The 25,866-nt window shown below is 39.0% G+C and overlaps 1 protein-coding gene across 1 annotated transcript; it reads right to left on the bottom strand.

Moving 5' to 3' along the window:
- Nucleotides 1-1,356: 1,356 nt before the first annotated feature.
- LOC136230928 (ribulose bisphosphate carboxylase small subunit, chloroplastic-like) lies at nt 1,357-3,124 on the bottom strand. Its single transcript, XM_066020138.1, has 3 exons — nt 2,887-3,124; nt 2,263-2,397; nt 1,357-1,830 (listed from the first exon to the last, which is right to left on the bottom strand). The coding sequence occupies exons 1-3, from the start codon at nt 3,061-3,063 to the stop codon at nt 1,606-1,608; spliced, it is 537 nt and encodes a 178-aa protein (XP_065876210.1). The 5' UTR covers nt 3,064-3,124; the 3' UTR covers nt 1,357-1,605.
- Nucleotides 3,125-25,866: the final 22,742 nt, after the last annotated feature.

Below are 25,866 nucleotides of genomic sequence, written 5' to 3'. Positions count from 1 at the left end.
AGTCGGATCCACCATAGAAGACAACACCAGATTATCAAGAATGGACAGAGGGAGATTGTCTGGTAATTGTTTGGATCTTGAACTCAATTCACAAAGATTTTGTTGTGTCTTTTATGTTTTTCACATTTGCAAAAGCTCTCTAGATTGATATTGGACAAAGATTTGGTGAGAATAATTCACCAATGTTATTTAAGATAAAAAAAGAATTAAGTAGAGCATCGCAAGGTAACCTTTCAATTTGTGCTTATTTCACTACTTTTAAGAAGCTTTGGGATGAAATGTATTTGTTGCGTCCGTTGCTTGAATGTCAGTGTGGAGAGGACAAAGATTGTGTTTGTAATCCTTTCAAAAGAATCAAGGATATTGATGATGAGGATAGGCTTATGTAGTTCTTAAGTGGACTGGATGAAGGGTATGAACATGTTATTAACCAGATCTTATTACTCGATCCATTGCCTAGTGTAAATAAGACATTTTCTATGGTATACAAAATTGAAAAGCAGAAAGAAAATGTAACAGATCAATGCATTAAAATAACTAGTTATGCTACTATTGATCGTTTCAACGATGATAGGAAAAATAAGGAGACCGATAAGTCTAACAATGCTGACAAACCCTGTGATTTTTGTGGCGAATCTGGTTATATTGGAGCAGAGTGTTTGTAGGGTCGATTCTAAGACTTTGGAGGCCTGGGGTGAAGTAGTAAATGAGGGCCCTGATAAATAAGTAAAAATTATAGTAGAAAAATCAATTACGTAAAAGAAAAATTACTTAAAAATGGCAAATTTTTATTACACTTAACAATGGATCTAATGAAAACATCTAATTGCATATCAAATAAACATTTTATTTCTGTTTAAGTATCTAGTTGCTCATAAAAACATTATCTACGAGCATTTTTAGATGTAGAATCACTGATAATAACGTCTACAACAATATGCACTCAATACATGAAATGACCATTCAATCTTTCTTATGACAATGATCTCGAATAGTTTTTCAATAATTTTAACTCAAAAAAAAAAATTCTTTCAACAGATATAACAATCTGGTATAGTTAGGATGATTCGAAAAGCAATAATAAGTATTTAAATAACAATCTACTACTTTGACAAACTCGAGACTGTTTCAACTGCTACTCGACAAAGTCCATTGCAACACACTCATTTTTTAAAAAATATCATATGCATCAACATGTTAAACATAGTTATAAAAAAAAATGTAATTATAAAATTGTGTTGTGATTGTTTAGGTCTAGGGCATATGATTATTATCGTTGCATATTTTGAGATTTTAATTTTCGTATTTTTTTTAAATTGCGTTGAGAGTTTCTTGCTTATGTAAATACACAATATATGGAAAAGGTTAAAACTATCATAACAGATAATGGAACTTAGTTTCTTAACAAAAGATGTGATACATTGTTTCAAGCTCATAGAATTCAACATCAAAAAATTATGTGTATAGACATTTCCGTCCGCACTTCGAATTTTACAAAATTTTACATTTAGCAATAGATATTTTCGTCGGCACTTCTAATTTTTCTACATTTTTCTCCTGCAAAGTTGACATCACTTCCTTGGCCCTTTATCCCTCCGATACAATTTAGGTAGGCTTGTAGGCGATGAAACTGATGCATTGCACTTGGCGAAGGTTGTCGAAACCAATGATCCTAATGTGAGCAGCTGGGTAAGCTTTAATGGCCTCATCGAGCTCGTTCAACACCTGGACGGGATCAGTGCATCCAAACATCGGTAGCTTCCACATGGTCCAGTAGTGTCCATCATAGTATCCTGGGGATTTGTTGTTCTCACGGTACACAAATGGATGCTGCATGAACATAATTCATTAACCAATTCATATCAATTATAAGGATGAAATAGATTAGTTTATGTTATTTCAGAAAAATATTTATACAATTTATGATTTTTTGAGATAATTAAAAATGATAAATAATAGAATAAATGCCCACTGCTAAAAAGAAAAAAAAATCAATAATGAATTTTTGCGAAATGGTACCAAACTAGTTATCGTTCAAATCATGACACGTCAGCACCATCACTGATGTAACATGATTTGAGTAGTCCCATACCAATTGAGTATGGAACCACTGTAGAAAGTTTTCTGATTTAATTTAATTTATTTATTTGAAATACCATCCTTGATTGTAATACTAATTAAAAAAATTTATAATTAATCCGAGTACTTAGTTCAAAAATCGTCAAAATAGTAATAATCAATTAAGATTAAGATTATGCTTACGTCCAACTCGAACTCTAAGCAAGGAACCCAGCCCTTGCGGAGAAGGTATTGGATTTCCTTCATCAATGACTCACGGCTCAATGGTGGAAGGTATGATAGTGTCTCAAACTTCTTCATGTTTTGTGTTGGCCACACCTGTATATATTTTCATTCATTTCTTATTAATTCAATATATTTTATCTACGTTACACAGAAATATAACTTAAACGAAACAGACATGAAACAGAAAAATTCTATTGAGGAGAAACATTCATACAACATAGCATTTAAATTAAAAGAATCAAAATTTATAGACAATAATATTATTAGTTATTTGTTAGATAATAATTAATAATTCGAAATCGAAATAAAAATATGATATAATAAATAAAATATTTAATAAGTAAATAAAATACAAAAAAAGAAACATAAAAAAACAAATTATATTATTAAAAATATTGAAATTTTCTAACTAAAACAAAACTACAGGGTCACGAAGGCCAGTCAACTCCGTGGGAAAAATAACAAAAATTACATTTTAGTTGTTAGATTTGCGACAAATTTAATATCAATGACGACTTACGGGGGATTTTCCATTTAGTTAATCAAACATAAGAAACAATTAGAAACAATTATCGAAATTACCTTCATGCATTGGACTCGGCCACTGTTGTTGGAGACGGATGTGATATTGGACGGGGATTTTCGGGTGATGGGAAAGGCAGAGGCGGACTTAAGGCCGGTGAAGGGTGCAACCATGGCGGGTTGAGCAGCCGGGCTAGCTCTAGCAAGAGTAGCAGTTGATAGCATTGAGGAAGCCATTTTTTTTTTCTCTCTTTGTAAACTAAATTTACTAAACAAGAGAGCTTTATGCTTCTGTTGAGGCTTATTGCTCTAAATTCTCCTCTTTTTATAGGCCCATAATCCCCCTGTCGTTTTCATTTTTCTTTGTCGTTTTGTCATTATGCTTTGTCGTTTTGCAATTCAACGGCTCCTGCTTTTGTTTTCCTCATCTTTTCCTTTACCCTTAAATGAAAGGTCGATATTGGATCGTATCAGGCTAGCCTTATCGTATGCCACCTCTCTCCGTGTGACACGTGGATTTAATGTTGTTCATTAAAAAAATTCATATATATATATTAGGAAAAAAATAAAATAATGAACAACATTAAATCCAACTTTGTGTTGCGAGAACCAGAGAATGAAATTGGTGCTATGGATAGTGGAAAATATACCACAAACTTCAAAATCCCATCTTGATATACGAATTATTGTGCATAATAATGTTATATAGTTTGGGTAAACAATAATATCATGTTATTTTTGTAAGAAAAAATAAAAAAAATCATAATGTTATTATAAATTTTTGGATTAAGGTGCAAAAATGCTCCTAACGTTTTGGGTCATGAGCAATTTTACCTCTAACGTTTAAAATTGTGCAATTTTACTCTTAACATTTGGAGCCAAGAACAATTTTACCTCTAACGTTGATAAATTGCTCTTGGCTGCCAACATTAGGGGTAAAATTGCATCATTTTAGATATTAGAGATAACAGTTTTGATCACATGCACCTTAATGAGTATGTAGAATTTGCTCATTCACCGTTAGATCTAGGCTTATTAGAATCCTAAGGTAGAGATTCAAAGCATCCTGAGGTTTAGATTTAATAAGCCTATATCTAATAGTGAATGGACAAATTCACTTGCTCATTAAGGTGCATGTGAAAATTCTTGTTAGAGATAAAATTGTTCATAGCTGTAAACGTTAAATGTACTTTTGCAATTTATCCCTATTAAAAATAAACAAAATTTTTAAAAAATAAGGGCTAACTTTTGCTGCCATTTAGCAGCAAAAGTTGAACCATCAACCTGTTAATACTTATCAATTCATTGATAAATATCATATTTATTTATCATACTTTTCTCCAATGAGACAGTATGATACAGTAGAATGCTCTAACAATTATAATCATAAGAATCATAATATATTAAAGCAACCAAACTTTTATTATTATCTTATTAGTTGAAAATGTAGTACAATTTATTGTTATGAGTCCCACCCATATTTAAGGTCTATTTAATATTAATTTTGGCTTTTTTGAGAAGCTAGGTTAATATGTATTTAAGTGAATTAATTATCATTTATTGAGATAAGTGAAGGAAGAAGAAAAGACACACCAAAAGGAGATTTTCGGATTTGGCCTTTTCTCTCATTAGGTCAGTTCACGTTTTTGTCGATTCTCGAAGATTGAACCGTCGGATCGTCACGATTTTTGGACAGGAGCTTCTAGACATATTGTTCCTTGTTCTCACTGTTGGGATCGCCGTTCGGAGGTCGGGAAGGTCTGTTCGGAGTTGGGGCAGATTGTAGACTGATTTCTTCTCTTTCTTGGTATTTGTCTACTTCTTGAAATCTCTTATTGTTTCATGATTGTTGGTGGGTTATAAACCTTTTGTAAGACTTTGTTGGGTTTGTTTTGCCCTCAATTTTATCATAATAAGAGAAGTAGGGTGGACTCCTCAAACGTCCCGTGGTTTTTACTCTTCACACTGAAGAGGTTCCACGTATAAATCTTCTGTTGTTGATTGTGGTTTTGGACTTGGGTTGTGTTTTGGTTGATTGTTTGTTAAATTGATCCTTGTGGTGTTATTATTGGTATTCCGCGTATTTGATTGTTGTTATTGGTAACCCGCATGTTGGGTCCTTCATTTATTTGATTAAATGTCCAAGTAATCAATTACATGTCCATCTACAATAGCAAAGGAAGAGTCGGGGATTAAGTTTGAGGCATTCTGCTTTCCAATCTGGATATGTATTCCTTCTCTGTAGACACCCTTCGTTACATACATAATTGCATTCTTTTGAACTTGTATATTCGCCTAATTCTTCTACGCATGTATTTTCAAATCTCTTTCCATCTCCTTTCACCACGTTTATCCATGTCACTACATTGAAATTTCAACAAACAATTAAAACTCATTTCTATTCTATAGAGAAATTTACGGTAAATTACACTTATGATCACTGAACTTTATCCATTTTAACATTGTGGTCACTGAACTTTTACACTTTTTAATACTGGTTGTTACTCAACTTTAACTAACTCCTCAAAATGACCGTTAACAATCTCAACATGAAAATATTCAAGAATTAAAGTTGTTTAAAACGACATTTACCATGAAACCATCTTTTTTATTTTCTAAAATCACATTTTTCTTTTAGTTTTCTCTCTCTAAAAATCCATTCTCTCTCCTAACCAAACAACACATGAATGACCTCAAAACGAAAATTTTCAAGAATTAAACTTTATTAGAATATCATTAACTCTTTGAATTTTTCATTTTGAGACCGTCAACAGTCATTCTGGGGCGTTGAGTGGCCACCGGTATTAAAAAAAAGTGTAAAGTTCAGTGACTATAATGTTAAAATGGATAAAGTTCAGTGGCCATAGATATAATTTACCCATATTTAAAATTAAAATACTTACCTGAGAAGATGAGAAGCAGGATAACAAAATGAGAAAATGAAGTCATGAGTAATTTTTAAATGTTCATATGACAATTAGTAGATATATGTGACCTTTATATATATAGATATGAATCCTAATGAGCTCATTAATCATAAATTCTGCATAATCCAATCAAATCTCTCTTTTAATTCATTTTTTGTATCCATAATCTTCAGATTTACTTTCTAATTTTTGATATCCATAATCTTCAGATTTTACATTCTGTGTTGGATAAATTATATCCGTGGCCACTGAACTTTGGCCATCAATTCTTAACGGTATAGTCACTGAACTTTACATTTTTTTAATACTGGTGGTCACTCAACGCCTCAAAATGACCGTTGACGGTCTCAAAATAAAAAATTCAAAGAGTTAATGATATTCTAAGAAACTTTAATTCTTGAAAATTTTCGCTTTGAGGTCATTTAGATGTTGTTTGGCTAGGAGATAGAGTGAATTTTTAGAGAGAGAAAGCTCAAAAAAAATTGATTTTGGAAAATAAAAAATGTGGTTTCATAGTAAATTTTATTCTAAACAACTTTAATTCGTGAATATTTTCATTTTGAGGAGTTAGTTAAAGTTGAGTGGCCACCGGTATTAAAAATATAAAGTTACTGTTAAAATGGATAAAATTCAGTAATTATGGTGCAATGGATTTTAGGGATGTGGGATCAGATTTGCAGATTTACTTTCTATGTTTGGAGTGGAGGATGGATTTTAGGAAGATGCATGGGATCAAATAATTAAGGTAGGATGGATATACTTTTTTTTTTTTTTTAATTAGAGAGTAGTTGAGGGAGAGAAAATAATATTTGTGAGTGGTTTGATAAATTAAAAATAATATAGTAAAATATATTATATGAAATTTAATTTAACAATTTACCTTTAGACACCAGTTTTAGATCTGTGTACTTGGGAGTGTATGTGTTAAGGGTGTTCATGAATCAGTCCAGTAATCCATAGATTGATGGGTAAATTATATCATGGCCACTGAACTTTATCTATTTTCACATTATTACTGCTGAACTTCATTTCTTCCCAATATGGCTACTGAACTTAACATTTTTTTTAACACCGGTGGCCACTCAATTTTAATTAACTTCTCAAAATGACCGTTAACGATCGTTAATGACCTCAAAATGAAAATATTCAAGAATTAAAGTTGTTCAGAGTGACATTTACCATGAAACAACATTTTTTATTTTCGAAAATCACATTTTTTGGAGCTTTCTCTCTCTAAAAATTCACTTTCTCTTTCCTAACCAAACAACACATAAATGATCTCAAAACGAAAATTTTCAATAATTAAAGTTCCTTAAAATATTATTAACACTTTGGATTTTTTATTTTTAGCCGTCAACGGTCATTTTGAGACTTTAAGTGGCCACCGGTGTTAAAAATTGTAAAGTTCAGTGGCCATACTAGGAAGAAATGAAGTTCAGTGGCCATAATGTGAAAATAGGTAAAGTTCAGTGGCCATGGGTATTGCACCAGATTTCTCAACCTGTCCAAACCACTTCTTCATCTTTTCAGAACAGGGAAGATGGACTGGTAAAGACAGTTTTCCAACCCCCAAGGCACTCTTTTCACCAAGCCATGATGATCTCTCCGGCCTCTTTTCCTAGAGAAAAGAAGATTCCCATCCATAGTTTTGGGCCTGATGGTCGACACACCTATGTTTCACACATAGATGGTCATTTCATCTGGGATGTTCCCGGTAGTGGGATGTGTGATCCATCGTGTACATGTGTAGAAGATCTTGATTCTGATGATGAATCTTGCGATAATTACTCGCACAAGAAAACAGCAAAGCCATCCAAAAAAGGAGCATGTCGCTCGTCCTCAACCAGAGCTCCGACAAAGCCTGGTGATGATGATGCACCCTGGATCGGTATCCATCCCATAAAAGATATCACTCCAGACCCTCAATTTAAGGTCACCCCAGCTTATCTAAAGCCTATTGCAATCTACAAAAGGGAGCTTGAATTTCTTGCAAAATTAAAAAGACGGTGTCATCCTTCTCCACCTGTTTATTCTCCAGAACTACCACCTCTTGTACAACCATGCATGATGAACACCAGTTTTACCCCAGAAGATTTCCCACCTTTGACAAAACAAACCAACACCCAGTCTAAAACAGTATCCTTTCCTTACATACCTTCCCATACTGTTACCCATACTGGCCATCTTGAAGAACCTAAACCCTTTGAGTCTGTGCTAAACTGGCAGACTGACAATGCCATAGCCCAGAATAATTACCTTCAAAAGATTGATCACAAGCTTGAGCATATGGTTTCCTCCCAGAAACACATGTCCCAAAAGGTTGATTCTTTGACAGAGTTTGCACTCAAAACGCAGAAAGATCTGACACAGCAGATCCAAAAGGTTGACAACAATCTTCGAACTTTGATCTCTCAGCGAAGATTTGGCCAAGAATTCAACTAGAAAGAAGCTGAGATTAGGAGGTTAAAAGATCAGTTAGCTCAAGTAGAAGCAGACTTGGCAAAGGTTCAATCTCAACCTTCAACTTCTCCTCCAGAATTTGTGGATCCCTTTTCCAGACCCCCTCATCATTTTTCACCTTTTCCACCTCCAGCACAAACATATACTCCTTTTCAGATGATCCATGAACAACTTCAAGCTCCACCCACAAAAGTTTTATCTTCTTCCGGCTCATTTGAAGAAGATTCTCCGAAGCCAAAACATCACAGGCCCTCAAAAGACAAACAACCTATGTTTTCCAATATGGCTTCCATGATTAACCATCTCACCACTGTCCCGGAGTATTCTACAGACTCCTCAGAAGGAACATCTGAAGATCTTCCTTCAGAACCTGATGCTGATATTACTGATATTACTCAGATACTCATGGCTGATGAACAACATTCTTCTGCACCAACCTCTGGTGTGACAGAACCCACAGTTGAAGAACCAGCTGATGAAGATTTTATGTTCTATGAAGAACCTAAAACTACCAAGCCAACATCTAGTCCTTGGTTCACATTTGATCATCTCCCTCCTCATCGATGGAGAGACCATCTCCATGAAATGGCAGCATGGATAGATTTGCAAATGACTAAACAAGATGTCACCATGAAGGAGGTGCTAACTGAATTTATCTCCCGGTTTATAGGCACGCTTCGAGAATGGTACCAAAGTCTTGGACCATACAAGATGGCCGCCTTTCTCAATCTTCCAACGGCTAGTCATGCTCTGGGAGAGATCCATCAACAGTTCATCGGCGATCCTAAAAAATATCACAACCAGATGAAACAAGAATTCTTTGATATGAAATGCTGCTCTTTGAAGAAAAAAGATCTAGACTTTCATTATCAAAGAATGGTGAAGAGGTACTACATGCTAAATGGGTATAATGATCCGAATCTTCGGTACACTTACATTGCCTCTCTACCAACCGAACTCCAACCAGAGTTACAACGTCTCATCACAGCTACAGGCAGAAATTTCGCTGACATCAGCATTGGGGAAATTCACCAATTCACTCTTCATGCTCTAGAGAAATTGTGTGAGCAACAACGCCTCTTCAGCAATATCATGTCCCAAAGAAATCTTGCTCAGAAATTTTGCAACAAATCTTACATACATATCAAGTGCAAAGATAGCAAATGTGACTGTCGTCCCTCAAAGAAGAAACACCACAGGAAGCTCTCTAGATTCTCTAAATTCCCTAATTCATATCAAGGGTCCAGACGGCAGAAACGATTCAAGTTTTTCAAGAAAAAGACCAACAGGAATAAGCGGACTGATCGGTGTTACATTTGTGCAAAAGGGGCATTACGCTCGTAAATGTCCAAATCAGCCACAAAAGGCTCAAAAATTGGTCCAACAACTTTCCTACAGTCTTGAAGATGCAGATGTTGAATCCTTATACTCAGAGCAAGATGAAGCAACACCAGAAACCATCTTCGCCCTTGAAGATTATACAGATTCTTCTTCTTCAGAAGATTCTGATGATGATTTTCCAGTTTCTGATGATTTGCTTCCCATCTATTCCCTACAATCATGCTCATCAGAGAGTCTTACTCCCACTTATCCCCTGGTAAATATTCATCTATTGCCGTCCAAATATGACAGACCCATTTCTGTTATTGGTCTTATGAATACTGGGGCTCAAAAGACAATGGTTAATCCATCAATTTTGCCTAATACCTCATGGGAAACCCACTATGAGTATTTCAAGGCTGCAGATGGCAAGGTATTTTCCACTACACTCAGATCCAAAAAACCCATTGGGATTCAGTTTTTCCCTAACTGTATCATTTGGGTCAAAGTCCTTGGGTCGGCACTTCCAGACAAAGACATCTTAGTTGGTTTTGATGTCTACCAGAAAGCTAAAGGGTTACAAATTCTTCCTGAAGGGATTCGTTTCAAACGACAATTAAAATTGTACACATGCGTCCCTAAGATGTACTCCCTAGCTGAAGTCTCACCAGATTTTTAACAAATTACAAAACTTCTCTTGAAGTCATGTGCTGATTCCCACTCGCAATTCTCGCATCCCTCACCACTTTGGAAAAATAAAGATTTCTTCATCAAATTGCCTTTCAAGCTTAATGAAGATGTCAATCCTACAAAGGCAACGCATCCGGGCATGACACCTGCTGACCTTCTCCTGGCAAAAGAAGAATGTGCTCAATTGTTGCAACAAGGCTTGATAGAGCCAACCACATCTCCTTGGGCTTGTCAAGCATTTTATGTCGAGAAGCGGTCAGAAATAGTTCGTGCAAAGAAAAGGCTTGTGATTGACTACAAGCCTCTCAATGGATTTCTAAGAGATGACAAATTTCCCCTTCCAAGGATTAATTCCTTATTTGTCCATCTTAATGAAGCCCATATCTTTTCAAAATTTGATCTCAAAGCAGGTTTTTGGCAGCTTGGGATTCATCCAGAAGATCGTTACAAGACGGCATTTTGCATTCCTACAGCCCAATATCAATGGAGAGTTATGCCTTTCGGGCTAAAAACAGCCCCATCTCTGTTTCAAAAGGCCATGATCAAGATTTTTGAGCCCATCCTTCATAGTGCTCTTATCTACATTGATGATATCTTACTCTTCTCAAAAGACGTCCAAGCCCATAATAGTCTTTTGGTCCAATTCCAGCACATTGTAGATCAACATGGCATAATGCTTTCTGAAAAGAAGAGCACTATTGGACAAGACTCAGTGGAGTTTTTAGACATGAGCTTCCATGATGGCCAATATCAGCCTGGACCCCACATTTCTCAAGAATTATTGAGATTCCCTGATGAGAATCTTTCTGTAAAGCAAATTCAGCAATTCTTGGGAATCATCAATTACATCCGGGAATTCATCCCTCATGTCTCTGAGCACACTAGCCAATTATCAAAGATGCTGAAAAAGAATGCCCCATCGTGGAGTCACGTCCAAACTAAAGCTGTTCAGCAACTTAAAGTTGTGGCTCAAAATCCTCCACCATTAAAGATACCTGGCATTGGAAAGCGTGTTTTACAAACAGATGCTAGTGATGAACATTGGGGTGCATTGCTTATTGAAGAAGTTGATGGAACTTCTCATTACTGTGGACATGCTAGTGGACAATTCAAAGATGCAGAGCAACATTATCACACCACGATCAAAGAGATTCTTGCGGTAAAAAATGGTATAAAGAAATTTGAATTCCATCTCATCGACCATCATTTCACTGTCAAAATGGATAACTCATCTTTTCCGAAAATCCTTGAATTTAAAAATAAGTCTCTCCCTAGCCAACAATTATTGAGACTTAAGGACTGGTTTGCAAAATATGACTTCCATGTGGAGCATATAAAAGGAAATCAGAACCTCATCCCAGACTTACTTTCCAGACCACAACCTTCACTTATTACCTCTATAGCCTCCCTACCTTTCATCTTCATTGCATCCTCTACTCCTAAGAATCCTGTAGCCCTTCACCCCTTTCCTCCTAGAACTAATTTCAAAAATATTTTTGAGATTCAGTGCTATGCCAAAACCCACCTGTTTGTTCACTTCAAAGACTTCCTCACTGTAAGGAACCTCCCTAAACCTGATGAATTTTACCAAGATTGCCCTTTCCTTATCCTTTTCCGTCTGAAACCCACACAAGATCTCCTCTCTTCCGAATTATGGTGCATTTGGTGCTTAACGGTTCTCTATTCTATTGCCATTGAAATACCAGTCTTGGAAATGTTTCATCACCTCCATGAAGAACAGCAATGTGATTCTCTATTATGGACTTTAATGGACTGGTATGCCCCCCTTTCGTGGTGGCGAAAGGAACTCCAGAAAATAATTGAAAGACTCAAGCTCTGGGATAGTGCAACGTCCCATTTATCAACCAGTGCAGTCTTTATCATCCACAGCCCATACTTCCAAGACATGCAAGGGAAATTTTGGACTCAAAATGAAGCTTATGAGTGGAATACTTTTTTAACTCCAATACAGGAAACCAAAGGCAATGAAAAAATGGCACTCAAAAATTATCTTTATTGCCTTAATGGTTATGATCTCAATGCTAACCAAATTCTTAGTACAACTTTGTACCCTGCCAAGCCAGTCAACATTCACTTAGTGTCAAATCGGACTCCATTTATGGCTTCACAACGACAACCAGAACCAGGACAATCATCTTCTTCCAGATCAAGACCACCTCAAGCAACTCAAGTGCCACCTCAAGCAACTCAAGTGCCACCTCAAGCAACTCAAGTGTCAACTCAAGAACCTCAAGTTCCACCTCATTACTTCCAAGATTCCCAAGACCCCTATCCGGACCCACGAGTAAGGAAAGGACCATGGTACGAATCTCTGTATGGCGACATTGATTCGGATGATGAAGACTGGAAGAACTTCAATCTCTCTCCTAGTCATTACATATGAAAATATCCAGAAGACATAAGTGTCATTTGTCCAAAAAGTTGTGGTTTAAGTATCAAGTTTGTATTTTTCTTGCAATAATAATCTAGTGTGATGTGATGTGTAATAAGAAAGATAAGATTCTTATCTTTCTTAAAGATAATGGTGTGGTGTGTAAGAAAGGTAAGATTCTTATCTTATCTTTCAAAAAGATAATGGTGTGATGAGTGGTGTGTAAGCAAGATAAGATGTTATTCTTATCTTTTTATTTTGTCTTGTTCCTAAGGTTTTTCCTATATAAGGAAGCCTTAGCTCATTTGTAAGATCATCCTTTGCTTCCATTGTAAAATACTCTTTGTAATAAAAGTTATGGCTTTCTAAATCCTTCTCTCTTTCCAAAGTACTTTCTTAATTTAGTTTAGTCATATCATATCTTAAGTAATGATCCTAGGTTCTGGTCTCCTTGCAATAAAAGAACCATGTCGTGGCCATTAAGAGTGTAAGAGGCCTTCGTTTCGGTGTGAATTGCAGGAGCTCCCAGTCTCTGGTATCAGAGCCATAAGATAAAGGTATGATTGATTAAATTAAGGAGTACAGAGGAAAGATCATTCAATCATGGAATCACCTTCAACTTCTACTTCTAATCCCATTCAACTTTCTTCTTCTCTTTCTATCCCATCATCCTTTCGACAAACCAAAACCTCAAAAATTGAAAATCTTGTGGAATACTCTTATGTTCCAGAAGATGCTCAAATCCACTCAACCAACTTACCCTTGATCAATCCATACAACATTTATAGGCGTGATTCTTCTATCACAAGAAGTATCAGGTCTTTAATCTCCACCAGACGACCGCATGCTAAAGAATATGTCCAAACTTCCAAAATGGACCAATGTTCTCTAAAGGCTACCAGTGCAGAGCAATATGTAACCTTGGAGATTCCTACTTCTTTCATATCTAAATGGAGGCAAGAAGGATACTCCCATTCCACCTTGGTGCAATACGTATTATTCTGACTCTTCATGGTAGGAAGGGTCTCCCAGTCACAGCACGAGTAAGCCTGTTGGATACTAGATTTCTTAAGTTTGAACATGCTGTCATCGGCACAGTTTTAAAAACGCTCAATGCCGGTAGTTTTGTTCTAACATTTTTTCCAAACTTCAACCTTTCATTACATGACCCAAACCTTCCTTCCACCTTTAAGATTCAAGTACAACTAATTGGTGCTGAACAAATCTCTACAGCTGTTGCAGCAACAGTTCACCACCAACTCATTTATCGGCTCCAGAATCATGCACTTGACATGCCAACACAGAGTACTTCATCTGAAGCCTTGTTCTTAATTGCGAAAGAAGATGCAATCCAACAATTGTACAAATCCCTCGCCAGATCTCCAGGGAAGAGCTTACTCAGTTGATGCCTCTTGAATGGCTCACTGCATATGAGAAATTGCACCAGATTTCTCAACCTGTCCAAACCACTTCTTCATCTTTTCAGAACAGGGAAGATGGACTGGTAAAGATAGTTTTCCAACCCCCAAGGCACTCTTTTCACCAAGCCATAATGATCTCTCCGGCCTCTTTTCCTAGAGAAAAGAAGATTCCCATCCATAGTTTTGGGCCTGATGGTCGACACACCTATGTTTCACACATAGATGGTCATTTCATCTGGGATGTTCCCGGTAGTGGGATGTGTGATCCATCGTGTACATGTGTAGAAGATCTTGATTCTGATGATGAATCTTGCGATAATTACTCGCATAAGAAAACAGCAAAGCCATCCAAAAAAGGAGCATGTCGCTCGTCCTCAACCAGAGCTCCGACAAAGCCTGATGATGATGATGCACCCTGGATCGGTATCCATCCTAGAAAAGATATCACTCCAGACCCTCAATTTAAGGTCACCCCAGCTTATCTAAAGCCTCTTGCAATCTACAAAAGGGAGCTTGAATTTCTTGCAAAATTAAAAAGACGGTGTCATCCTTCTCCACCTGTTTATTCTCCAGAACTACCACCTCTTGTACAACCATGCATGATGAACACCAGTTTTACCCCAGAAGATTTCCCACCTTTGACAAAACAAACCAACACCCAGTCTAAAACAGTATCCTTTCCTTACATACCTTCCCATACTGTTACCCATACTGGCCATCTTGAAGAACCTAAACCCTTTGAGTCTGTGCTAAACTGGCAGACTGACAATGCCATAGCCCAGAATAATTACCTTCAAAAGATTGATCACAAGCTTGAGCATATGGTTTCCTCCCAGAAACACATGTCCCAAAAGGTTGATTCTTTGACAGAGTTTGCACTCAAAACGCAGAAAGATCTGACACAGCAGATCCAAAAGGTTGACAACAATCTTCGAACTTTGTTCTCTCAGCGAAGATTTGGTCAAGAATTCAACTAGAAAGAAGCTGAGATTAGGAGGTTAAAAGATCAGTTAGCTCAAGTAGAAGCAGACTTGGCAAAGGTTCAATCTCAACCTTCAACTTCTCCTCCAGAATTTGTGGATCCCTTTTCCAGATCCCCTCATCATTTTTCACCTTTTCCACCTCCAGCACAAACATATACTATTTTTCAGATGATCCATGAACAACTTCAAGCTCCACCCACAAAAGTTTTATCTTCTTCCGGCTCATTTGAAGAAGATTCTCCGAAGCCAAAACATCACAGGCCCTCAAAAGACAAACAACCTATGTTTTCCAATATGGCTTCCATGATTAACCATCTCACCACTGTCCCAGAGTATTCTCCTGGTTTACAGACACGCTTCGAGAATGGTACCAAAGTCTTGGACCATACAAGATGGCCGCCTTTCTCAATCTTCCAACGGCTAGTCATGCTCTGGGAGAGATCCATCAACAGTTCATCGGCGATCCTAAAAAATATCACAACCAGATGAAACAAGAATTCTTTGATATGAAATGCTGCTCTTTGAAGAAAAAAGATCTAGACTTTCATTATCAAAGAATGGTGAAGAGGTACTACATGCTAAATGGGTATAATGATCCGAATCTTCGGTACACTTACATTGCCTCTCTACCAACCGAACTCCAACCAGAGTTACAACGTCAAATCACAGCTACAGGCAGAAATTTCGCTGACATCAGCATTGGGGAAATTCACCAATTCACTCTTCTTGCTCTAGAGAAATTGTGTGAGCAACAACGCCTCTTCAGCAATATCATGTCCCAAAGAAATCTTGCTCAGAAATTTTGCAACAAATCTTACCTACATATCAAGTGCAAGGATAGCAAATGTGACTGTCGTCCCTCAAAGAAGAAACACCACAGGAAGCTCTCTAGATTCTTTAAATTCCCTAATTCATATCAAGGGTCCAGACGGCTGAAGACACCGAGTCGGAGGACCTGTGACGAAAACCTGTAAACAAGACGGGCGAAGCGGTTGATTCCGGAAGTTTTAAAACAAAAATATATAATAAGAAAAGAAAAGTTAATGTGAGTCGCGGTCGTCAAGTGGACGGCTCGCGAGTGCTCAGCGACGTGGTGCGAGCGCCTAGCGGCAGCCGACGCGTGTCCGACGACAGTTGGACGCACGCCCGGCAGCGTGGAGCGCACGCTCGATGCCCGCTGGGCACGCACGCCCGGCAGCGCGGAGCGCGCGCTCGACGACCGTGGGGCGCACGCTCGACAGCGCGGGGCGCACGCCCGACGGCTGCTGGGCAAGCACGCCCAACGCTGGTTGGGCGCACGCCCAATTGAAGTTGGGCGTCCGCCCAATGAAAGTTGGGCGTTCGCCCAACATAAGTTGGGCGTTCGCCCAACTAGGTTGGGCGTTCGCCCAACCAGCTTTGGGCGATGCCCAATTTTATTTGGGCATCGCCCAAAGCTTCCGGGATCCGTTGCCTATTTAAGGCACGGATCCCAATGCATTTGGAGAGGAATTTTTGGAGACTTTCTCACTCTAGACATTTTTAGAGAGAGAAAGTGATTTTTTTTTAGAAAAACATTTTTTTTTCTCAAAAAGTCCGAATTTCCCAAAAGTTAAATTTTTACTAAAAAAGACGAAAAACACAAAAAACCCGGAAAATCACGATTTGGGGAATCAACCGACTTCGACCGTCAATACCGAACTTGAGGTATTATCCGAGGACTAGACTCGTTTTATTTAATTTATTTCCTTTATTTATTTATTTTTCATGTTATAGTTTTATTTATTTAGTTGTTTATTTATTTGTCACGTTTTATTTAATTTTCCGTATTTATTTATTTTTATCCCGTGTTAAATAAAAATTCGGTTTTGTTTTAAAATAAAAAACCTCGTTTTGATATCCCAATATGAATCGTGATCCGATTAAAAGGTAGTTCGGGTATTAAAAAACGTTGTGATTATAAGTTTAAAAAGATATTTCCAAATAACGTTTTAAAATAAAAACGTCGTTTTAGGAAACTCCGTTATAGACTATGATCCATTTTTGGTAGTTCGGAGATCCAAAACGATCGAATTAGACTTAATTTAAAGCTTTTGAACGAATCTGAAAAGTTTTGGACTGCTGCTGTAATTCTCCCTTTTCTGTCAGTAATGACAGATTGGCGACGGATTTTCCGTCGGTAATCTGCTGAAAAACGAAAATTCATCTTTTTAACCCATTTTCTCAATCTTTTGGTATTGGATTCTTATATATATAAGTATGTAATTATATAATATGATTATAAAAATTATTTTTGGGGTCATATAACTATGAATTATCTATTATGTAGTTATTTACTGCACATTTGAAATTTAATTTGTTTTGATTCATTATTTGTACATATATATATATATATATATTTTTGGGTTATCAAAATGTGGGGTTTAGCTATTATTTGGGGAGGGGTTTTCTATATACTTATTGTATCAATTTTTTGCATTTATGGTCTTCCATTACTTTTACATAGTTTTAATTAGGATGAAAATGTATTATATTTTGTATTCTTTTTCATTTTCTTTATTATATCATATAGTATTTCTCACTTATTTTTATATATAAATATATCCTTATTTTTAGATAAAATCATATATATATATATACATGTATTTCTATTTTATTTTTGGTATACATGTATATATTCCAAATGAGTTTTACTTGGTAAATTTTGGTTTAATTGGTTCATTGGTGTAATTATGTGTGAATAAAGAGTTGATTGAGTGAAAAAAGGGAAAATAAAATCACAAAAAGAGACTTTAATTGGTTTATTTAAATTTAAGTTTTCTAGATATTCTTAAAGTGTAAATGACGTTTTCTTGACCTTTTTAAACTATTTCCAAAATATCACGTGTTGAAACCTTAATCCGTTCCAACGACGGATTAGGCGAACCTTGTAATTAAAATCGTTTTTATTGTAAATAATAAAGTTTTGAATCGTTTTCTTAAATGATTTGTACAAAATAAATTGACTTGTATGCCTAACCACGTTTTTGGGTTAAAATTCTTTATCCCACGTCTTCAAACGCTTGAGTCGTTCCAACGGCGATTCGAGTAGATGCCATGTAAATCAATGGGGTTTTTGAAACGTACCTAAATCGTTCCAACGGCGATTAAGGTACGAACCATGTAAATAAACTCGTTTTTGGAGAGTGAGATTAGTTTAGAGTTAGTGTGTAATACGAAGCATAAATCACGTTGTAAACAAATCGATTCTTTCTTCTCCCCCTCTCTCTCCTATGTATTTTGAACTGATGTAAATGGGTAATTCTTTACCAAAATGGTTTTCAATAATATATGCTCAAAACGGTTTTCAAAACGAGAAAAAAAAGGTTTCAAATGAATTTTAAACTTAAAGAAATATGCGATTAGTCCGTTATCGCCTAACACGCTGAGTAGGAGGCCGGTGGTTCATAACCGGGCGATATCGGGGTGCCTAGTAGCCTTTCTCCGGAAAGGAGCTAGCCTTCTCGGCTCATACCTAAGTTTCTCGAACCCTCACCGGTCTCCCGCAAAGGATCGGTGTTCATTTTCCCATTCGTGGGTGGCGACTCTTCCATACTCCGAGCTCCGATCCTGCCGAGCAGCTTGATTCCACGATTGGTTGCTTTCGGCGCCAATCACCGCTTACGTCGCCATGAGGTGTCCACCCCCCGGTCCGCCCGGGAGATTAGGCCGCGGCACCTCGTCTAACAAGTGGCGACTCTGCTAGGGAAGCGAGAAATTTGATTCCGAAAGGCGTGTATTAAGCCCTTAATGGGGACGGATCGTATTATTTCTTTTCGTATGCATTCATAAGCATTATTGCAAACCTTTTGGGTAATTTCTGCGAAACCTCTAGCGAGAGTCCATTCGTCGCTCGAAAGAGGCTAGTGTAAGTTCCCCCTTACAATAAGGCGCCAAAGGGTCCCCATCCATTCGTTAGGGGCGAATTTGTGCGGTCTTGTGAGGTCCCGTGATCAGCTGTGTCAGCATATAGTAGCCTTAGAAGTTGCCATAGGATTACCCGTTACCATTTTTGATGTGATAAATGAATCAGTTCGTGTTTTCAAATTGCCATGATACGTGTCTAATCCTAAAATATGTAAAGAAAATGAAACGATACGTTAATATATACTCTTAAACCGATATACAAACTACCCCAAAACATCAAAACGATTCGAACTAAAGACGACTTAGTCATCTCGTATGAATGAACTTGTGCGACCCGCCTGGTCCCTTTCCGTGTCCCGAAGAAGGCACATGTTCAGAAAATATGTTATGATGTAAGCACGTATTAGTATGAGTTGGTTTGGTATTATGGATAGTTATATCTCGATTCAAAAGACTATATTAACAGTAGCCGTTATTCACATTCTTTAAATAGGTTGGGATAAAACGAGATTATGACGAAACGAAAACAAAGAACATTTCTGTTTCGAATGACCCCGTTGTAACGTAAAGAGTTTCGCAAACGTGGCCCGTCCCTTCCGAAACAAAGACGAGCTCTTACATTATGCCTTGTGTCGTTCTTAAGAGAAATGGACGTGTCCGCAAAAGTGACTAAAAAAATAAAAGAAAAGCAAAAATAAACAAACGACCAAAGTCATCCTATATCTACGATGTATATCCATCCCGAGGGTAGTTAAAGAAAATGAACCAATACCGTTAAACACGTGCCTCGAGCCGGTATGTACGCTGTTTAAAATCATAAAGCCGAATTAAGCTAAAACCTTATAATTGCGCCATATGAACGAGACTGTGGGTTTGATTAATGGCTCGATCACTTCGACCGTTACCAAAACTACAAGAAATATGGCCCGATCTGCGTGTTTGCTTAACTCGCGCCTAAATAAAAAAGAACGGTAATATCCCTGCTGCGAATAAGCATGCGATTAAACGAAACGTTGATTTTCTATAACCACGCTAGGGTGATATATCCCGTAAATTGGAAGAAATAAAATTTGTTGCTAGCCGAAAGATTACCGTGCGCTCAAATAAGACTCGCCGTCTTCTCACGTAGCCAAAACGAGCAAACGGATTCTTGACGCTAAAAAACAAACACGTTACGCAATGAGTCTGTTCCTTAAAATAAAATCCAAAAAGTGATTTCATCACTGAATGAACACGTGGTTACGTCTCTCGATAGATCCAATAGATCCCGTCGTAATCTAAAAATCGAGACACGAACCCACGCGAATGAAAGGGAATGAGTCATTGTCAATAACGAACGATTGAACCAGAAGAATAACTCGTACCACGTCTAAAAAACCGAGATGCGCTCAAAGGGAGTCAAAACCCGAACTAATGCGTCTCGCAAAATGACAAAAGACGAGTTATTCCAAAAGGACAATCCAACTTGGTCGGTATCTTAGTCACTGAATGTTGATACGTCAAAACGAACTGTATTGTCTGATGGATGATTTACTTTTCCGCAATAATCGACGACATCACGCGTCCCCTGGACCGCAATGTGAGCCCCAAACCAAAATCCTAGGAAAGAGACTTGGACCATCGAGTGCGTGGAGAAATAAGGGTGGAAGAGAGATGCTGTGATACGTGTAATTAGACTAACGTTTGTTCTTCTTATCTTATATATCCGTAAATAAATAAACGCACACACCACAAATCATGCATATAAAACCATGCATACATACTAATGGATACTGTTCGCGCAGATGTCATCATTAAGCGGTTGTGGTTCCGTGAGAGCAGTCGGCTAGTTAGGCAGTTTGATCAGTTACAGATTGACAGTTCCGAATCGGCAATTGTGGCTTCTGATTCATCTTCATCCGGGTATACTCATTCTTCCGTCAGTATGTCTACGACCGATGAAAAAGTGGCCGGATTGGAAAACTCTGTGAATAACATTAATGAGCAGTTAGCCGCGATAGTGGCCCAGATAGCTAAGTTGGCCATGAAGGATGACAAGAGTGGCAGTAAGCACGCTGAGAATGAGGTGAACGATGGTCCTCGCTTTGGGAACGAGGACGACTATCAGGATTATATCCGAAAACAGCTTGAGAAATAGAAAGCTAAGGAAGAGGAGTGGAAGCAACACATCACTCAGGAGGTGCAGGATCTACGTGGGGGAAGTTCCGGGAGTCAGGACTTTTATAACTTGAAGAACTGTTTATCGGCAACCGCTTTGCCTTTGAAATTTCGGCTCCCTGACATGAAAAAGTTCGATGGAACTGGGGATCCCACTGCCCACATGAATCAGTATGTTGCTGTGATAAAACACACGATCCTGACTGAGGATCAAGTCCTGGGGCTGTTTAATACTTATCTGGAGGGGGCTGCCCTCATATGGTTTCATGCGTTGCCGATGGTGACGAAGAGAGATTGGAAGGAGTTGGCGAAATCATTCATCGCTCAGTATAGTTTCAACACTATGCTTGAGGTTACTCTAAAGGAACTGGAAAGCACTAAGTAATAAGCTAATGAGTCTTTTTCCGATTTTGTGAGGAGGTGGAGAGCCAAGGCGGAAATTATGAAGCAGAAGCCGCTTGAGCAGGATCAAATCCGAATGGTAGTGGGCAACACATTGCCGTATATTAAGAATGAGCTGCGGTATATGCCTTTTACCGATTTCAATCAGATGTATAGTTGTGCCTTGACAGTTGAGGGGGATGGAGAGCCGAAGAAAGCTTACACTAAGTGGACGAAGTCTGGATATAGTGCCGAAGGGCCAAGTGCGAGTACAGAATCAGCCACAGTGAAAGTTCTTGAACTTAACGCTATCGAGAAGAGGCAGTTCGCCAAGTTTGATCAAAGCTACGCAAAAGTTTTCGTACGATTGCAGAAAAGGGGATTGTTGAAAGCCCTCACTCCTAATGGCATAGCACCGTCTACTGCTCAGATGCAAGCTAGGGGGTACTGTAAGTTCCATAGCAACTACGGGGACACTATTGAGAACTGTGAGAGGTTGAAGCATGAGATTCAAAATTTGATTGAGGAAAAGAAGATAGATGACCCTTCGTCAGCAAACCCTTCCACTAGGCGTAATCCCTTGCCTAACCATAGGGTGACCATGATCGGGTCTGGGCTCAAAGAGAGTTTGATTGTGGAACCCTTCGGGGAAGACGAGGAGGAGTTGTTGGACTCCGATGAGAAGAATAATGTGGGAAATGGTTTGTATGTGTCGGCTTTGGAAGAGGAGCCAACGGAAGAAGTGATGGATGATGGAACTAAAACTGAGAAAACCGAGGAAGTGTCATCTCGGAGGATCATGCCTGTGTTGAAACTGTTTAGTGGGGTAGAAGACCCCGAAGCTCATTTGTATGGATACGTGTGCGCTATGTTTGGGGAGCCATACAAAGTGGAAAAATTCGCTCCATGGTTCTATCTCTCGCTGGTGGGCGAACCTTTGAAGTGGTTTCAATCGCTACCTGACTCGACTAAGCATGATTGGTCACTGATGTCAAGTTTGTTTTTGGTAAAGTATCGAAAAGCCCAAACACAGGTGGGGGAACATAGCGCGATGCAAATTGGGCCTATCAAACGTCCGTTTCTGACTGTCAGCAAGTATAATGAAGGCAAGGACCCCATGGAGCATTTGCATTTTTACCTATCCACTATGGGTCCTTTGGGCTTCAAAGAGGATGAAATCACGAGTTTGTTTTGCAACTCGTTGGCGGGAGAGTCACTAGTGTGGTATATGTCTCTTCCGATGAACGTTAAAGTGAATTGGGCTGAAATGACTAAGAGATTCATCAAGAAGTACACCGCAGGGGGATACCCAGAGGAAGTGCCGATGTTACCCGATGAGGAGACACCTGAGGCGGTGTTAACCATGGCTAAGTACAAGGGAGATGAGAACCCCATCGATCATGTAAAACGTTTCCGCACTCACATGTATGATGTAGGACTCCATCGAAGTGAGTTGATTCAGCATTTCCCAAAGACACTCACGGGGGAAGCTTTGATGTGGCACCGAATGCTCTCGGCAAAGGCAAAAGGGGACTGGGGGTCCCTCATGGAGGCTTTCGTGTAGAGATATGAGATGTACATCCCGTGGACTGGGTCGTTGGAAGATTTAGAAAGGATCAAGCAATTTCCCGAGGAAGCATTCGTGGATTATGCTAGGAGATGGTGGTTCAAGTATGCCTCATGTCGGGTCACCTTGAGCGATCAGGAGCAACTCATGTGTATCCGAAGGGGTGCTATTCCACTCGTCGCTAGAAGAATGAATGGAGTGTTCCTCAGGGACTATGAAGAACTGATAAGCTGGGCTCGGTATGGATCGTCGGACCCTTCCTACGTAAATCCGAACGTCCCTCACGTAATGGATCTGATGGTCGTGGATATTTGGGGAAGTTCCTCCGACGAGGATGGTATCAATCAGAGAGTTCCGATCAACATCTGGGATGAGTCTGATGATGAGCTGGAAATGGCTGCTAGCACCGAAGGAAAGATTCTGCCAGGTTTTGAGATCTTCAATGATGTTACCGACTGGGGCAAAGGAGAAGCAAGCTGTTTCATCGAGGAGATCATGATGTTAGATCTTAATGTCGAGGAGCAGGTGATCACTATTGAGGCCACTATGGGAGCGGTGGATGAGCCCAGTACCTCCAAGACTTATGAGAAACCCGAGAACCCTGTTGATAACAACTAGATTACCGCTTTGTTTGAATCTGATGATGTACTCACCAATACTATCAATGAAATGAATTCTGATTTTGCTTACTTGCTTGATGTTGATTCTGATCATTCCATGCATTCTCATTCATATAACATGCCTACATTTGAAATCAATGCAATAGAAATGTCAACTTTAAATCTTGGCACGGATGAAAATCCTAAACTTATACAAATTGCTCAAGAATTAACTACTGAAGAGAGGAAAGAATTTGAGAGAATAATTAAAAAATACGAAATAGTGTTTGCTTGGACGTACGAAGACATGTCGGGGATCGATCAATCAATCGTAACTCACCGTATTCTAACATACCCCGATGCTAAGCCCGTGAAACAGAAACTCCGATGCATGAGGCCGGAATGGGCAGATAAGATCAGAGAGGAAGTGAAGAAGCAGGTTTCATCGAAGTAATCGACTATCCCCCTTGGGTCGCAAATGTAGTGCCAATCGCGAAGAAGTACGGCAAAGTGAGAATATGCATCGATTATAGAGATCTCAACAAGGCGTGCCCCAAAGATGAGTTTGCATTGCCTCACATCGATGTATTGATCGACAGTGCAGCATCGAGTGTCTTGCACACGAATGTGGATGGCTTCATGGGCTACATGCAAGTTCAGATGGCCGAAAAGCACAAAGCAAAGACCTCGTTCACAACTGAGTGGGGAACGTACTGTTATAGAGTAATGCCATTTGGATTAAAAAACGCCGGGGCAACTTATCAACGGATGGCTACGGCACTGTTCCACGATATGATACACAAAGAGGTGGAAGTCTATGTGGATGACATGATGGTCAAGTCGGAGACAAGAGAGGGGCATTTCGCTGCACTTGAGAAGTTTTTGGCCCGAATTGCAGAATTCAAGCTAAGGTTGAACCCGAAGAAGTGCTTCTTTGGCGTTTCATCGGGTAAGATCTTAGGCTATGTGATCAGTAACAAGGGGATAGAAGTGGATCCCGATAAAGTGAAAGCCATACAGGAAATGCCGGCACCGAAAAATGAGAAAGAAGTGAGAGAGTTCCTGGGGCAGGTTCAGTATATCAGTCGATTCATAACATGACTCACCACAATCTGTGAACCAATCTTTAAGGTGCTACGGAAATATCAACCCACGGTTTGGAACGATAAGTGCCAGCAAGCGTTGGAAAGTGTCCGGACCTATTTGGCTAATCCACCGGTTTTGAGGCTGCATAAACTCGGAAAACCACTTCTCCTCTTTGTAGCGATCGAGGAGCGATCCATTAGAGCAATGTTGGCCCAGGAAGGGGACACCGGTGTGGAGCATGCGATGTATTATCTGAGTAAGAAGTTCCTGGAATACGAGCTTAAGTATAATATGATCGAAAAGACATGCGTGGTAGTAGTATGCCTAACGAAGAAGCTGCGACACTATTTTCAGTCTTACAAAGTGATCATTATTTTCCGGATGGATCCCGTGAAGTATCTGTACCGAACTCCATCCTTAATCGGAAAGTTAGCCCGATGGTTGTTGCTTCTGTCAGAATTCGGCATCGAATATGTAACGAAGAAGGTTATCAAGGGGAGAGCCGTAGCAGAATTTCTGGCCAACCAACCTCTGAACGTAGAAGAGGAAGAGATAAACTATGATTTCCCCGATGAGAACTTGAACGCAATAGAAGTTATACCATGGAAAATGTTCTTCGATGGAGCAGTTAATTCGAATGGAGCCGGAGTAGGGGTGCTACTTATCTCACCAGAAGGAGAAAGGATCCCAATGGCAAAGAAACTATCCTTCCCTTTCACCAATAATATGGCCGAGTATGAAGCATGCATCTACGGGTTAGAGTCGCTAACGACATTGGGAGCATCATATGTTGAAATCTGGGGCGACTCAAAACTGATTATCGAACAAGCGCATGGAAACTGGGAAGTGAGGGAAGAAAGGCTACGTCCCTACCTAGACCAGCTGGAAGGGTTGGCACAGAGATTCAGCGAGTGCCGCTTTTATCACATTCCCCGAGCACAGAACCAAGCAGCGGATGCTTTGGCCACCTTGGTGTCGGTGTGGGATAATCCACGGAATCTTGCCTCAAAGCCTTTGGTGCTAAAAAGGTCCCACAAACCGTTCTATGAAGATGTAATGTGGTTAGGAGTAGACGAGAAGCCTTGGTACTTCGACATTGTGAATTTCATGAAAAACGGGACTTATCCAGCAGAATCAGAACTTAGGGATCAGGCTGTGATCAGGAGGTTAGC

Source organism: Euphorbia lathyris, chromosome 5 (genome assembly GCF_963576675.1).
Source record: "Euphorbia lathyris chromosome 5, ddEupLath1.1, whole genome shotgun sequence".
NCBI classification, from domain to species: Eukaryota; Viridiplantae; Streptophyta; class Magnoliopsida; order Malpighiales; family Euphorbiaceae; genus Euphorbia; species Euphorbia lathyris.
Note: the sequence above shows the minus strand (reverse complement) of the source record. Positions and strands in the feature narration are given on the sequence as shown.